At 43.7% G+C, this 14,555-nt stretch overlaps 1 protein-coding gene across 1 annotated transcript; it reads left to right on the top strand.

Moving 5' to 3' along the window:
• Positions 1 to 135: 135 nt before the first annotated feature.
• On the top strand, positions 136 to 5,657 carry mrpl22 (mitochondrial ribosomal protein L22). The gene is made up of 7 exons (XM_088604816.1): positions 136 to 232; positions 313 to 355; positions 804 to 936; positions 1,731 to 1,796; positions 2,096 to 2,173; positions 3,101 to 3,170; positions 4,704 to 5,657. Exons 1-7 carry the CDS (start codon positions 205 to 207, stop codon positions 4,910 to 4,912), a joined length of 627 nt encoding a protein of 208 aa, XP_088460942.1. The 5' UTR covers positions 136 to 204; the 3' UTR covers positions 4,913 to 5,657.
• Positions 5,658 to 14,555: the final 8,898 nt, after the last annotated feature.

Raw genomic sequence — 14,555 nt, 5'->3', positions numbered from 1 at the left:
GTTTGGCCTGGTGAGGGTCGCGGGGTCATCAATCTATATCATTTTGAATGAACACTGCGGGATTAACGATATTTAATATTAAACGTTTCTTGTTTTGCGGTATTATAACTTCAGCAATTCACTTTCTCCTTGCGATTTGTGTTTGGTTTTGCAGCAGCTTTCCACATCTCTACCTGCCGTAAAGTGATTTATTCTGGAAGCATTATGGCGGCGTCCGCTATGCTGGGAATGGGTAAGATTATTCGGTTTTTTTTGTATTTTGAAACGTGACTTTTGATTTATTTAAAAAAAACTTGTTTTTTTCCACAACAGGTAGTTCATTCTTAAGAAGCATTGCTGGACGGGTGCAGACGAGGTATGTAAAGTTAATTACAATTTTAATAGTAGCATTTTGCTGTTATGTCTTGGGGAAGGACGCACCATAGCAATACACAATTCCCAGTAAAACTGAACAGCTTCCTGAAGTGTAAGTCGGCAAGAGAAGAAACATGTGGACATGTGTTCTCCGCCGATACATTCATTAAAACAGTGCTAAGCACAATAAAATCAAGATGTCGAGTCTTTCCGGTAGATGTCCTTTGTGATTAATATAAATTCATAAGTTTGCAAAGGGGGACATTTTCGGACACCAACAATATTTCAATCTATGGCAGCACTTCGAAAGAATAAGGTAACTGCGTTGGGCCTGCAGAAATGGATAACCTCCTTGTCATTGGCAATTGGGATTTTTCTATAGTTCTATATGTCCTGGCACAGACACTCGGCCGTGTAATAACAGTGAGTAATGCGTGTCTTCTGTGCAGGTTGCTTGGGTCATGCAGCTTTGGACAGACTTCCGGCTTTCACTCGAGTGCGGCTCTGGAGGTCAAGAGCTGGGAGAGGAAGAATCGCATCGTGTATCCCCCGCAGCTCGCGGATGAGCCCCGCAGGCCCGCGGTGAGTTTGAGCTCCCCCGCGTGGTTGCAGGCGTTCTGTCACGCTTTTGCAGTCCTGGCAAAGATATGTTTCAGTGCATTGCTTCTCAGAGTGATCGAAAGCTCGTTTGTAGTGAATTCACGCCAGGGCACCAGTTCCAAGTTGAAAGCACGGCCAGCTTTCAGTGCTGCACGCCCTCTGTGCGCGGTGGTGAGCCGTGGGCTCAGCACACTGGGCCTGGGTGGGCCTCAGACAGTCAGGGAGTTCCCGGTGTTCTTTGCTTGAGATGCCGCTGGGGCCCCTGTGTCGTACCAAGTCCCACTGAACTTTTCCAGTGTTGTCACATGTTATTTAAGCCTTGGGGAGCTGTGGGTGGAAGGAAAAAGTAAAATAATTGACTGACTGGTGCGGTGTGGTGGCTCTGTGGCTCAGGATCTGTGCCTGTGGCTGGAAGGCCGGCAGAGGAATCCTACGCCGTTGGGCCCCTGAGCAAGGCCCTTAACCCCAACTGCTCCAGGGGCGCCGTATAAATGACTGACCCTGCGCTCTGAAACCCAGCCTCTCTCCCTGTCTGTGTGTCTCATGGAGAGCAGGTTGGGGTCTGCAAAAAGACAAATTCCTAATACAAGAAATTGTATATGGCCGATAAAGTGATCTGATCTTATCTTGTTGTACCACTTTGTACTTTGGATTTACCGGTCTAATCTTAATTAATTAGACAATCAATTGAATGAATCTGTGTAATTAAACTGTAATCTGTGCAATCTAATTAATGTAATCTGTATAATTATATTTCTTTCTCTCTTTCTTTGCAGGAAGTACACCACTGTAGAAGACAAATAAAGTACAGCAAGGACAAGATGTGGTATCTGGCAAAACTGGTAAATTAGACTTTTGATTAATAGCCTTGTGTTCTCTAGGGAAGGTAATAATTTGTTTGCATGGATGTGATGCTGTTTATGCCATTGTGCTGTACTTCTAGGAGAGGACTCGTTTCCTCCATAACTGAAGTGCCCACCAGGGTGACACAGGGTGGAGGTTGTGTGCCAGCTGCCCTGGTGCACAGTCAAGCAGGCTGATACATGAGGAACTATTTCACCAGGGTTGCCAGAGAGTTGCCTTGGATGAACGTTTCAGCCGCGTAATAAATGATAAAAAAATTGTTATTTAATACTTACAGATTCGAGGAATGACGATAGATCAAGCCTTGGCCCAGCTGGAGTTCAATGACAAGAAGGGTGCTGCAATTATTAGAGAGGTGGGTGAGATAAGATGCTGATGTAGCGATCCTTAAATCTCAGAAAGGTTAAAATGTTTTGTTGTGCTTGGTTTTCCTATGTAAATCTAAAAAGTCTGACTCTTTGATGTTTGTTGGTCTAAAGCTGTAGAGATTTAATTTTGTTTTCACAAAACATGTTTCAGAAACACCTGTATGTTTTTTTAGAGAATGTTTGTTCAATACTACTGTCTATCAGTGCCTTTATTTCAGGGTTTGGATCCCCAAAGGTAATTTTAATAATAATAATAATAATAATAATAATAATAATAATAATAAACTTTATTTTATATAGCGCCTTTAAAGGTGGCTTCTTAAAGCGCTTTAATAAGTTAGAACTAGTTATACTATAAACTAGTAATAAAGCTTAGCACTGAAAACATTATATCTGAAAGGCAGAGCATATTCGGATTAGTTTGTCTTGGCAGAAATCTGATCTCTCAGATTATAGCGAATGTGGGGAAAAGGGATGTTGATGTACTGTGTATATAATACGGAGAGCAGGATTCAGGATGTAACACTATTTTGCAGGGGACAGCTTGAGTCCTGTAGTTCAGCCTTCACCAGCTCTCACCAGGGCTGTGTCATTAGCTGACATATTGCTTGGCTGTTCAGGCTTGGCTGCCTGTAGGTGTGCTGGATTGGCAGTGATGGGCATGTTGCTCATGGACCAGCCTGACAGCAGCATGCTTGGAAGGGAGGCGTTCATGGGTCCAGTCACCTCTGTGCTCACACAAACATGGTAGCAGAGAGCCCAGTGGGCAATGTGGAACAGAGGAGGGTAAAAGAAAAATACCTGCCTTTTCTAAATTTTGAGGGGATGCTCTTTGAAGTGTTCATAAGTGGACTTGATTCACTCATTCTGTATGGGTCTTGTCTAGTTAATTAACCTGATGTTAATTATTTTAGGTTCTTTTAGAAGCCCAGGAAATGGCAGTGAGAAATCACAACGTAGAATACAAATCAAATTTGTATGTAGGTAAGTGTGTTCCCCACTGCTGTTGTGTCTGTAAATTCATTTTTATGTGCAGAGTCATGCTAGTGGGTTCCTGTCTCACATTTTTGTGAGTTCACTTCATAGACAAGAGACGAGAAACTAGAGACAGTGTAGTCCTCAGGAAAATCAAACAACACATGCACTGCAGAATGATTTGAGAAATGAAGGCAAGCCAAAAAATGTGATTTAAAAAGACTAAATCAAAACCAGATTAACAGACTTATTTTCTTCATGAGTTTATCTGCAGGAAAAAAAAAAAGTCTTCCTGATTACTGAGCCCATCTGCCTGAGAAAAGCTCATTAGTTGCTTGCTGCGTTCTCTGTACTGCTTGGTGAATCAGCTGCTGCTTTTCTGTGGGAAATGCTGCCCTGGCATGAGAACAATAAGGCCCTATACCAGACCTACTAGAGCTGCTCTTATTTTGGGGACAGAGAGAAACTGCTGATCCAGCTTCATTGTCATGGCTAGATAAGTAATATACTCATCTCTGCTCGCGCTGCATTTGTTCCGATTCCAGGTGATGCCTTTTCTGTAAGACACAGTCTTTTCATTCTCTGTGCTTTATAGTTATCCTTCTTCGCATATGCCCTAAAAATACATTAGTTTGAGCTATGGAAAAAAGTAATCAAATATGATTTCAGTGTTATGCATAAATTTATTCATGTTCCACTGGAAAATAATTCTTCCTATGGATCTGTCTTTTCTTTTACTGCTCCTGCATTGGTTCTGCTTGTGCTCCAATGTGTTTTACCAGCAGGTGTGGCGGTTCACCTTCGGAATTTGTCACCTGGAAAGAGTTGACTTGCTATGAGTAGCAATACCGAATATTTTGTTTTGCCTTTTTAACTGATTTCACTTGACTTTGAATAGGAAACAGTATTCTGGTTAGCCTCTGCTCTAAAATATTTGTGTATTATATTTCATTAAATATTCATGTGAAATGAAGGTGGTAATCAGGGTGAGTTAAGACAACAGAGAGGGAATGCATACTTGCACTACAGTAAAATACACGTTATGTTTTTTTAGAAATTTGAATAAATAAGGTTGACTCTAGTAGTTATTTTAGATGACACTCGACAAACAGAATGTGTTGATATAAGTGGGAACTAGATAAAAGCCAGATGGCCAAGAAACAGTGTGGAGGCTGAGACACTGGGCACTTTCCACACTTGCACGGTAATAGAACCTGTCATGGTACAGGAATGTAGGCAGCTCTTCCTGGCTGGATGGCCCGGTCTTGTCATTACACAGAGGAGGAGAACTTCATGACTTGAGCCAGTCCTTTAGGCCCAGCAGAGGTCGCCAGTTATTTACAGTTACTCAGTGTGGCAGGCGGTGTAGTGCTCTAACGCCGCACGTTGAGCTTTTTTCCCCCTGAATGTTCTGGAACGGTTTCTAAACTTCGGGTTCCCTCTTTGTTTGCCCGTTGCTCGTGGGCCGCGCCGCTCACCGTGGCGGTGGCGCTCTGAAAGCAGGCGAGAGGGACCTCACCACCTTGTTTCTCCGCTGTCTAGCCCAGTCGTTCTCCGGGAAGGGCAAATACCTGAAGAGGATCCGGTACCACGGCCGGGGCATGTTCGGCATCATGGATAAGGTGCACTGCCATTACTTCGTGAAGCTGGTAGAGGGCACGCCCCCGCAGGAGGAGCAGAGGACGGGCTTCGACCAGGCCAAGGAGTACGTGCAGCAGCTGAGGGACCGTACCGTCATCCACAGCCTCTAGCAGGAGTGGTGCCCCCTGCTGAGCGCGATGTACTATTGGAAATCTGTAAATATGAAATTGCATTCAATCAGTTCTCGGGGGAGGTGTGTTTTTATTCCTGACGCAGCCCGGCTCTGGCTCAGTTGTGGAGACGGAGCACGGTCTGCTGTTTCCTGCAGGTTGACCATGGCCGATCGATGCAGACATTCGCTTGTTAGCGATTGAGGGGTATGAATGATATCCCAGGCTGTCTGCCTGCTTGTTATGGGGGAAAAAAAACAAACCACGTCCTCTCGAATATAGAAGCTGAACACAGTGTTTATGAGTTTTCGCGACCCTGTGTCTGCGATTGCCACACGTGGCAGGTGTAACGTCAATGTTGCTTTTTCAGGCAGGGTGACATTGCTTTCATTTTCTGATCCTCTTCTACCCGGACTGGCTGTGGCAAAGGAAAAACAAAAGCCACATTAAAGCAGCCCAGCAGTCCGTGTTTCAGCACCCCGTGAAAGAAGATGAGACAGTTATGACAATAATAGTCATTTTATTACAAAAAAAACGTTTGGAGTTCTTTCCAAAGTTGAAAGCCTGCTCGTGTGCATGTTATATTCTCATCTGTGCACTTCTTAATGGCAACCTTTGATGTTGAAGAAGAATTTTTCCTTCTTGTGGCCGGTAATTACAAAGCTCTTCATCATCCTGTAAAATAAACAGCTCAATGAAAATAAATGGGAGGGTGGTGCCCTAAAAGCCCCATTCTATTTAAAAATAATCCTGCATATCAGTCCCTAGTCTCCATGATGGTTTCTGCTTTCGTCTGTTCACACTGTCAGGTCCTTTATTTCTGTCCTGACAGCTTTCCTTTCACGTGTCTGCTTGATGTGTGGGGGTCGGCTGTGGAGTTCGGCGCTTTCCCCTCGGTGCTGTACTGTGGGCTGTCTCGACGTTGAGATTCAATCATTTCTGCGTTGCGCTGGAATTACTTGAAGTGTATTTTTGAAATGAAACGCCTTCTCCCGGCCCCAATCTCGGTAGGCAGTGCCCTCAATTTCAGGTGAGAGACCCGGCCTCTCCGAGCTCCTGGCCGAGCACAATACAGCGAGCTGGAAGGGGGCTGTTGCCCCCAGCTTTCACATTGTACCAAAATAAAGAACAAGAAAGACTGACACGCAAACAATCAAAAACACGCTTGACGCACCCGACTGAATGGCGGCAGAAGTGCTTGGGCGAGCCTGACCTTGCTCAGAAAAGAGAGATGAGTGATGCAGGTGGGGTGAGAAAAGACAAAAAATAATTTCCTTTCTGTACCAAACGAACATGTGTGGACGAGCTCCTGGCTCGATTCATTTTTTTTAAGCAGCTTCAGTTGTCTGTCGGTAATCCTTTTTTTTTTTTAATTGTGGTTTTAAAACGAGGCCAGTTTTAATTAACCAATCTAAGTGCTGAAGAACCACAAAAGCTTGAATGCCTGAAGTTTATTATTATATATTGCTGTGACAAGCTGTCCTAAATAGGTGGCTCTTGAGACTCGAGAGCACATGAAAACCATGATGGGCAGCTAAATATTGTGCACAGGAGTCTTTATTAAGGCAAGTCTTTGCTTAATAACACAGATAATGGGACTTGCTCTAAACCAGCCCAACACCAGCTATCTCTGTGGGTCTGTATACCAAATGAGTCTCACTTAACCCCATGTGAGAATGTGGCTCTCCGCCCATTCCAATTATCTAGTTAATCTTCATGATGTCCCTCAGGTGTACAAGCAACATGACCTCTAGTGGCAGGTCTGCCGGTCTGTCGCAATGACCCACACCCATCTCTGCTAAACAGCCGTCTTCCCCAGCTGGCAGCACAGAGCTGGCCCGGCCCTGTGTTACTGCTGGAGTGAACACATCACCTCCAGACAGAGACCTGCTGTCCGCGCAGGTGGGTCACTCAGCACCGCGGCAACACATGGGTGCACGCTGGAGGAAGACTCGGAGAGCCTGCTCTTCCTCCTCTACCTCTTGCCGTATGGGCGCCAGGCCGATGGGACAAACTGATTGACGTTGAAGAGAATTGATGACTAAAACAGTCGTGCAAAGTCATCATTAAATAAAATCGATCGCCTTAGGAAAAAAATGTAATGGAACAAAAAAAGGACTGTGAAGAGTATCGGCGTGTGGCTGTCTAAGCCACTGAGCTGAAGCTAAAGCACAGAGCTGGTGTGTCACTTTGTTGAACAAGGCGAAACAAAGCGAGGCAGATCATCCCTGGCTGCTCCGATCAGTCTTTTTCATATGCATATGATCTGTCTGAAGGCAATATTTGTAACCAGGAAACAGCTTTCTAGTTCTGTCTGACAGGCACACAAAACATCTGCAAGGATTTCATATATTTTTAATGCAGGGAAACCAGTTCCAGTCACATTCAGTTATAGTCGATGTGCAATCAGATACCACCGGAAAGCTGTCGGACTGCTTTCTTCTTCCTTTGTTCCAGCAGTGTGATTGCAGGCTGCTTTTATCTGCTTCTGCGGGGCTTAAGGTGGGTACAAGAGGACCGGGGTCTTTTAATATACCGGGTAGACTTTGGGTTTGGGTTGCAAATTAGTAAATGGGGCATGTATTAGCGAGTGTATATTTATACATCATCAACATAGTGGTGCAAATATGATGTTAGCCCTGTAGAATTATTTGATATCAATAAGAAAACCTCCATCTAGATCAAAATCTCAACCACAACTCTTTGTAGAACTTACATTAATATATAGACAGTTATCAACAGATGCCTAGACATTAGTTTTACCATTAAACTCAGACCCACTTGTAAAATACAGTAATCTGATGCAGGTAATGCCCTCTGAGGCCTGCATGGCCCAGTAAAGTGTAAGGCACTTTATATCTGCACAGGGATGGTGCCTTGACAGGTATCTGACTGGGTGAAAGTGAATCACAGCTTGCCTTTCTCTTCGGCTGTGACAAGCAATCATAAATATTTCTATATCATAAAAAATTGTATTACCATCTGCTGTTTCAAACCTCTGCAGAGGATCGGAACTGAATTGGAAAGCAGAGGAGCATCTCTGTCTCTGGCAGGTAATGAGTAGAAAGTGTCCTGAAATTATCTGATGGTCTTCCAGCAAACACAGTCCGTCCGCAACATTTACAGTCGGAAACAGCCCACTTGGTTCACCTTGCACTTGAGATGTAGAACTGAGACAGAGTTATGCGCTGCATGCGTCCTGCCAAGAATTTGTAAAAGCCTGTTGGTGAGACAAACTAAAGTGGAAACCTACTGTGTGAGCCACAGGAATTACTGGACAGATAGCACAGCCAGCATGTTAGCAAGTTTAGCCTGTTTAAGTCTGCTTTCGATGTATGGGGGGTTTCAGGAAAATGGGCACAATTCACATTGCCCTGAGGAAATATTCTGAAGACGACCCGTTTTGTTAAATTTAAAAAACAAACACATTTTTTAAAAAGTGAAGGTTTTCAATCAAGGCTTGAATTCTCAAAAGACAAATCCCAAACTAAAAAAAAAAGGTTGACAGCACGAACGTTGACTCAGCTGTGGTAAAACGAATTTAGTTCAGGTACAAAACATTTCTTCAACAAGAAATTTCGTCACATTTAGTTACAGGACTAAAACTCTGTAGCTAAAGCTAAAAAGTTTAAAAAATAGCTGTGTTTACTGAGATGTGTTGGTGATTTTTGTCTCTTTTGGGTTATATGGCTTCTTACTGGATGAAAATGCAGCAGTTATTTTTTTGCTTACTCAAGATGCTACACCACAGTCAAAGACATCAGTAAAAACAGAAAAGGTGACTCCTGAAACAAAGGAAAAAGTCATTATCTAGCTGCTTAGATACATGTACATCAGGTAGCTGAATCTGGACATGAATGGAATAAGCTTACAGCCACAGTGCATCTTGGTCATCAACATACCATCGCCTCCTCTGCACTAGGGCTAGAGTTCAGCCAGGTCCCTGACAATTTAAGACGGATCAGCGATAATTTCTGAAAATTGGTCGCAAATCAAGCGTGGGAGCAAAAAGCTTTGAAAATCAGTCTGCCAACCACTTTTCAAGTATGGGGCAAGAGTTCTCTTTCAGTTCCCAGTGAGAAAATTGAATTTCTGTGGAGTTTAAATTAAGCTTTTCTTAAGCCATGGTATTTGTAAGAATGTTCTTTAAAGGACTGCTTGACATGTGGTCCTTCCAGGAAGTGTGCTGTTCGAAAGGAAAGCATGGAAAGACTCAGCCGTGAGAATTTTTTTTTTTAGTTTGTCCCCAGGGTCGAACTCATTATGCATCATGCTAGGCAACAGCAGCTTCGAAATCGAGTTCCATTCATTTTGGCCTTGTCCCTGCTTTCTGTTTCCGAAGAATAAATCGGCATGCCTTTTCTCAGCTATCTCACCGCAAGGACTGTGCTCCAGGGCGACCTTTTTATCATCATAACATGGTTAATCTCCCTCTCTTCTCATTAAACATGAAAAGATATAACATTTTCCAGGTTAAGATGATTTTTCTGCAAACCGTCTGTACATTTTAAGGTGTACCTATCTACCTGAGGCCGAGGGCTGAAAATCTCTGTTTCTCCCAAAGGCAATCATCAGTCTTTGGTGAGCATTCGACTGTATATACGGTACACACCGCATGTAAAACTGAAGTCTTAAAAACTCAAACGTGCTGGCTGCAGTCTCTGCTCACACAGTCTTCAAGAGAAGGTTCTGAGCTGCTCCTCTAATGCAGGAGGCTGCTGTGAAAACAGAACAAAAGTAAAACAGCTGCACATGCTTTTGCATTATAGAAACGAGTCTCTGTAATTTGAAAATTTCAGACGATGGAAACAAGCCCCGGGAACGAGGTGCATTCGTTCAGGCGTCCGTTCGCGTTCAGCCGCTTGTCCTAGTGGCACCGCCCTGGCCATGAGGCAGTCACAGCTCCCACCAGTAGAGAGGCCAGGCGGTGAGGAAGCGCACAGACAGGGGCTCTGGAGGGGCGTAGTGACTCGCACAGTCATGCCAGCAGAAGGTCAACCGGAGTGCTCGGCCCTTCCTCTATTTTGCGTTCTTCTGAAACACGACACAAAAGCAACGGGCAAAAGTCACCCCACTGCACAAGGGGAGGAGAGGTTGTAGAGGGCAGGCAAACAGGCAGGGGAGAGATGCCTTTAAATTAGAGGAGCGCATTAAGAGAAGTGGTGTCCTTTCATTCCTTAAGATGTCGCCTCAATTTGCTCTACCTGATTGCAGATCCTCGTTAGCAGTAAAATGACTTACAAATAGTATTTAATTCAATAATGCAAAGCCTCAAGTGCATTCTTCCCATCACTTAGTCTACAAATCAGCTCTTCATGTGGTGTGCTTGGGTTTCTTGTCAGACTTAATTTTAGGATTTTTAAGAATTAATGAGGCCACATCATGTTCCCAGTAAAACATTTGAAACCCAGGAGTATTGCAAAACACAGATTTTATTTTTTAAGAATTTTCCTCTTTTGGCAGAAGATATCCTCATCCATCTTATCAGTTAAATACAATTAATTCTCAGATTGAACAAATTAAGAAATAAAAATAAGGGTAACAGAATTAGTGCCAAATGGAAAAAACTAATTGTTTCTGAAATGGAAGAATTGGCTTGAAATTAATTATAGAACATTTCAATAAAATAAATTAGTTTCTGTTGACTTATTTGATTATGTCATTAATTGACAGAAGGCCTCTATTTAATGTGGACATGTTTTTAATTTTCCACATGTCACGTTAAGAACATAATGAAGCAGACACATGCAGGGCCTGATGCAGACACCCTCGCAGGAAGCTGACACTTATGCTGGGGGCACAGTGTTGCACATCTTCTCTCTCTCAGTTCAGCATTACCAGAGAAAGATTTCTTGGTGGAATTCTCAACTACCCTTGTGGAATAAATATCATTTTGCTATGTGCATATGCTTCCAAAGCCCTCTCTAGATTCCTCTTTCCCTAACCTTTGGAACCACAAATTCATTTTCCCTCACTGTGCTTGCAGCTTCGAATCCCCACACTCAGACATTGTGTCCTGTCCAGTCCCGGCTCTGAGGCCCTGTGTCCTGTCCAAGGCGCAGCCCTACTCCGTCTTGCACTTGGTGACCGTAGATGATAACCTTTTTGAGCCTGACTGTCCCAATGAAAACGGGAGGGCTCCCCCAGCACGTTCTTCAGAGCGGCAAGGCAGGGGGAGATGTTGTGGCCGTAGGGGAGGTTTTGGCAGCTGAGGGGGCCGCCACCCAGGAGGTGAGCCTACATCAGCCATCACTCCCGAGGAGAGGCTGCTTTTAAATCACAGAGCTAACAAAGCCCTCGGAGCAACGACGTTGGAATATTCTTAATCTGGCCAGTTCATTCACACTCCTCTTTAACTGGTATCGACACCTTCCACGACGGTGTTGTACCCCGACAGTGCGACGCGACATGCGCAGACTCCAGGCGTAGCTCTTCGCCATCTCTGCTAACTCTTAACTCTCGTCCCTGGGGGAGACGGTCTCCTTTTGCCATTTCTTTCGCCCTGCTCTTTCGACGGCAGCACAAAGGGCTTCATTTCCCTGTCTGGCCAAGAGAAGAGTCCAACTGGAGAGAAGGCAGGCAGGGGCAACCTGTCTTTTTCAATGAATCCTCTTCTTTGAATGGATATCATGGAACCAGATGAAAAATCCGCAAGGTGCTCTGCAGCAGCTGCACTACAGAGTGCCCGCATCTCCTTCACTTTGCGGCTCTCCAGCAGTACCCCGAGTCTTCCACTAGATGTCACTGTTTATCTTGTGTGGCATCCAAATGCTACTGGGTCTCGAAATGCTGAGGACTCCATGAAATCTGCATCTATTTTTAGTAAAAATGAAACTATTCTTGCTATGTGCATCAGTGTAGCTAGGTTTTGCTTTTACTAAGAATTTATTGAGCAAGAATAGCTGAATAAATCTGAGATGGCTCTAATCCAATCAAGCAGTACTTGCTCATGCGTGTTACATACTTTAATACACCTGTTTAAAATTTATTACAGCCCCCCACACGCACACCCTCTCCCATTACCTAGATCCACAGGAAAAGATTTTATGTTTTAAACTGCAATTAATATGCTGAACCTTCAGATCGGAAAATGCACAAGAAAGCAGAATCCTAATGGGATATTCTTCGTGCCATATGCTTGGTGTGTGCTTCAGTAGTCATCTTGAAAAACTGAAAAGGGCATTATTCATGTCACAGGGCTTTCTAGGCACCATAAAAACAGTACCACTCCCAACCTCCAACACACACTAGCCCCTCCTTGGGGTTTGGGGTAACGCTGTCCATAACATTTTTGACAAGCTCACTTCAGCTCAGAATTTGTTATTTGTAGCAGAGCTCCCTTGTGCATCATCAGACGTCAGCTGCAGGTACTTAAAACTACAGATAATAAAAGTTTCAGACTGCCTTGTGAACTCTGATCAGCCTCACATAGGAAAATGTAACAGTACCTTTGCTTCCCACATTGTAACAGTAGCTACAACCTACACCTTTCAGCAAACACAGACAAGAGTGTCCTATATGCATGTGTTTGTTTCTTATCCCCGAGGATGTCTGCTTCCTGTTCCTGGTGCGGCAGAGCTCCTGATGTATACACCACTTCATTGCAGAACTGGCATTGAATACAATCAGCCTCATTCTTATTTTGCTTAAGTAATGCTAAGGCATTACTTAGTGCCTCTACTGAATATTCAGACAACAAGAAACTGTTTTTTTTGCTATGACTATAAACTAATTATGAATCTAGACAGAGTCAAAGTTTATACCTGTTTGCAATTTCCGAACAAAAGTAAATTTAATCAATACGGAATCATGTGGTGACAGTACTGACTACTTCCAAACTAACAAGGAGTCAAAATAACCAAAGAGGCATCAATGGAACACTGATGAAAAGGGCTTTAATGCAACACCTTCATCTCAAAGTGTGACAGAGGGCGATCAAGGAACAAATCTTAACAAGAGAGTGGAGATCATGCAGATCAGACAATTTGATATTAAACTGCAGTGTATTCAAATATTGCCACCTGCAGTGATTCTGATTGTGGAACACATATCCTTTCCGTGAATGTCTCATTTCTTGTGCACTGGACAGACTGAGAGGTACAGTAGCACACTGTGACCCGGGGCGATTTCCGATCATCCTCTGCGCACACCCCTGCCGCTCAATCTGACAGAGCTCCTGTATCGCCCTGGAACAAGTGCCTCGCGTGGAGAGGAAATCGCTCAAACACACGTTAGCAATGCATGCAGGGGTGCCCCCACCCACCAAGGACAGTGCTGGTCTTCTTCTCCCCTTGTGTGTGCCGCTTCTGCGGTTCTGTACCCACCTGGTTATTGCTGGAATCTATTAGACTCAGGGCAGAGACCCCTGCACACGTTCACCTCTTGTAAGTCATACGCTGAGCAAGCAGATGCTCCCTGCAATTATGGTTACAATAATCCCTGCGCTGTGGAGTGGACTCCTGGTGCTGCTTGTACTGCAGATGATCTGCGCTTGTCACATGAAGTGCCTGCGTCCAGAACAATCCACCCGTTTCAAACTCGAGGAGCGAAGAGCCCTCATGTGTCCCTCTCTATTGCTGTGGCATATGAGCATCAACCAGAATATGCAGCTTTAATTCAGGTGCTTAACTCCGCCGCACTGTAAACTTGATGCTTTATTAGCTTTCTACCGGGAGGCCAATGTGATTTGTGGTTGAGAGAAACACACATTTTTTGGGTTAATTCCATCAAATCTTATTGACGCCAAATCTAAATGCCAAAACCCATTCCTGAATTCCTTCATCACTTTTTAAAAATTATTTAGAAGGGAGGAGGTGCATGTGTCAGGCCTACCCAGAAAATACTGTTCACCAGTGTCAGTTCTGTGTCTTCCTGAGAGACAAAAGTGATCGCAATAAGAATCATTTTAGCCATGCATTAGCTGAAGATGCTCACGGCTGATGGAGATGACACGAGATGAGCGGATTTAATAAAAGTGGCGGTTGTTAGACTCTGGAGGATTGTTAAGTGTGATGATCACTGGATTCAAGGCCAGGATGTCCAGAACAAGGTGATTGACATTGATTTTCCACTCGTGCCCATTGAGGAGCCCACATTACAGAAGGATTGGATGCTGAAAAACTGAAGACAGCCTGAAACACAATAATTTGACAGTGAGAGTTATAGCTTTATGTTTAAAAGACAGGGAAAATACCTTTTAGTTTGTAAATAGAGGGATACAGTAGCTGTACAAATCATGTTTTTCACAAGGAAGAATGTGTAGAAGTGGTTTAAGGGGTGAACTCTTTGATTGTGGATTTTCTTTTGTTTTTTGGCTGATATTAACACCACCGTTGAAAGATGGAAGGACAGCAGTACAAGCAGGAAACGGTGAAATTTCAGACAGACTGTATCATGTTTTACCACTCTTCCATGAGCTTCATTTGAAGGACTACAGAACAAAAATCTTTCAAAATTTACACTGTGTTCCTATAAACGAAAGATTGTACTACTACACCATATACTTCCTATCAAGAAAAAAATTCTTGTTTTGGACCGGATTTCTGCATTTATAAATATGCAAAAGTATCCAACACGAGAACGACAAATCGAACAGCTTCTTTGCTGAGGGACATTGCTAACTATTGCATCTGAAATATACAAT

Source organism: Lepisosteus platostomus, chromosome 13 (assembly GCF_059453375.1).
Source record: "Lepisosteus platostomus isolate fLepPlt1 chromosome 13, fLepPlt1.hap1, whole genome shotgun sequence".
Lineage (NCBI taxonomy): Eukaryota > Metazoa > Chordata > Actinopteri > Semionotiformes > Lepisosteidae > Lepisosteus > Lepisosteus platostomus.
This window is presented reverse-complemented; position numbering and strand designations above follow the sequence as displayed.

What these genes read in the sequence shown, in the direction of transcription:
- mrpl22 (XM_088604816.1), top strand. Translation starts at nt 205, where the DNA reads ATGGCGGCGTCCGCTATGCTGGGAATGG. An exon ending in ATGAGCCCCGCAGGCCCGCG is followed by an intron (nt 937 to 1,730) that starts GTGAGTTTGAGC and finishes CTTTCTTTGCAG; the next exon opens with GAAGTACACCACTGTAGAAG. An exon ending in GTGCTGCAATTATTAGAGAG is followed by an intron (nt 2,174 to 3,100) that starts GTGGGTGAGATA and finishes TAATTATTTTAG; the next exon opens with GTTCTTTTAGAAGCCCAGGA.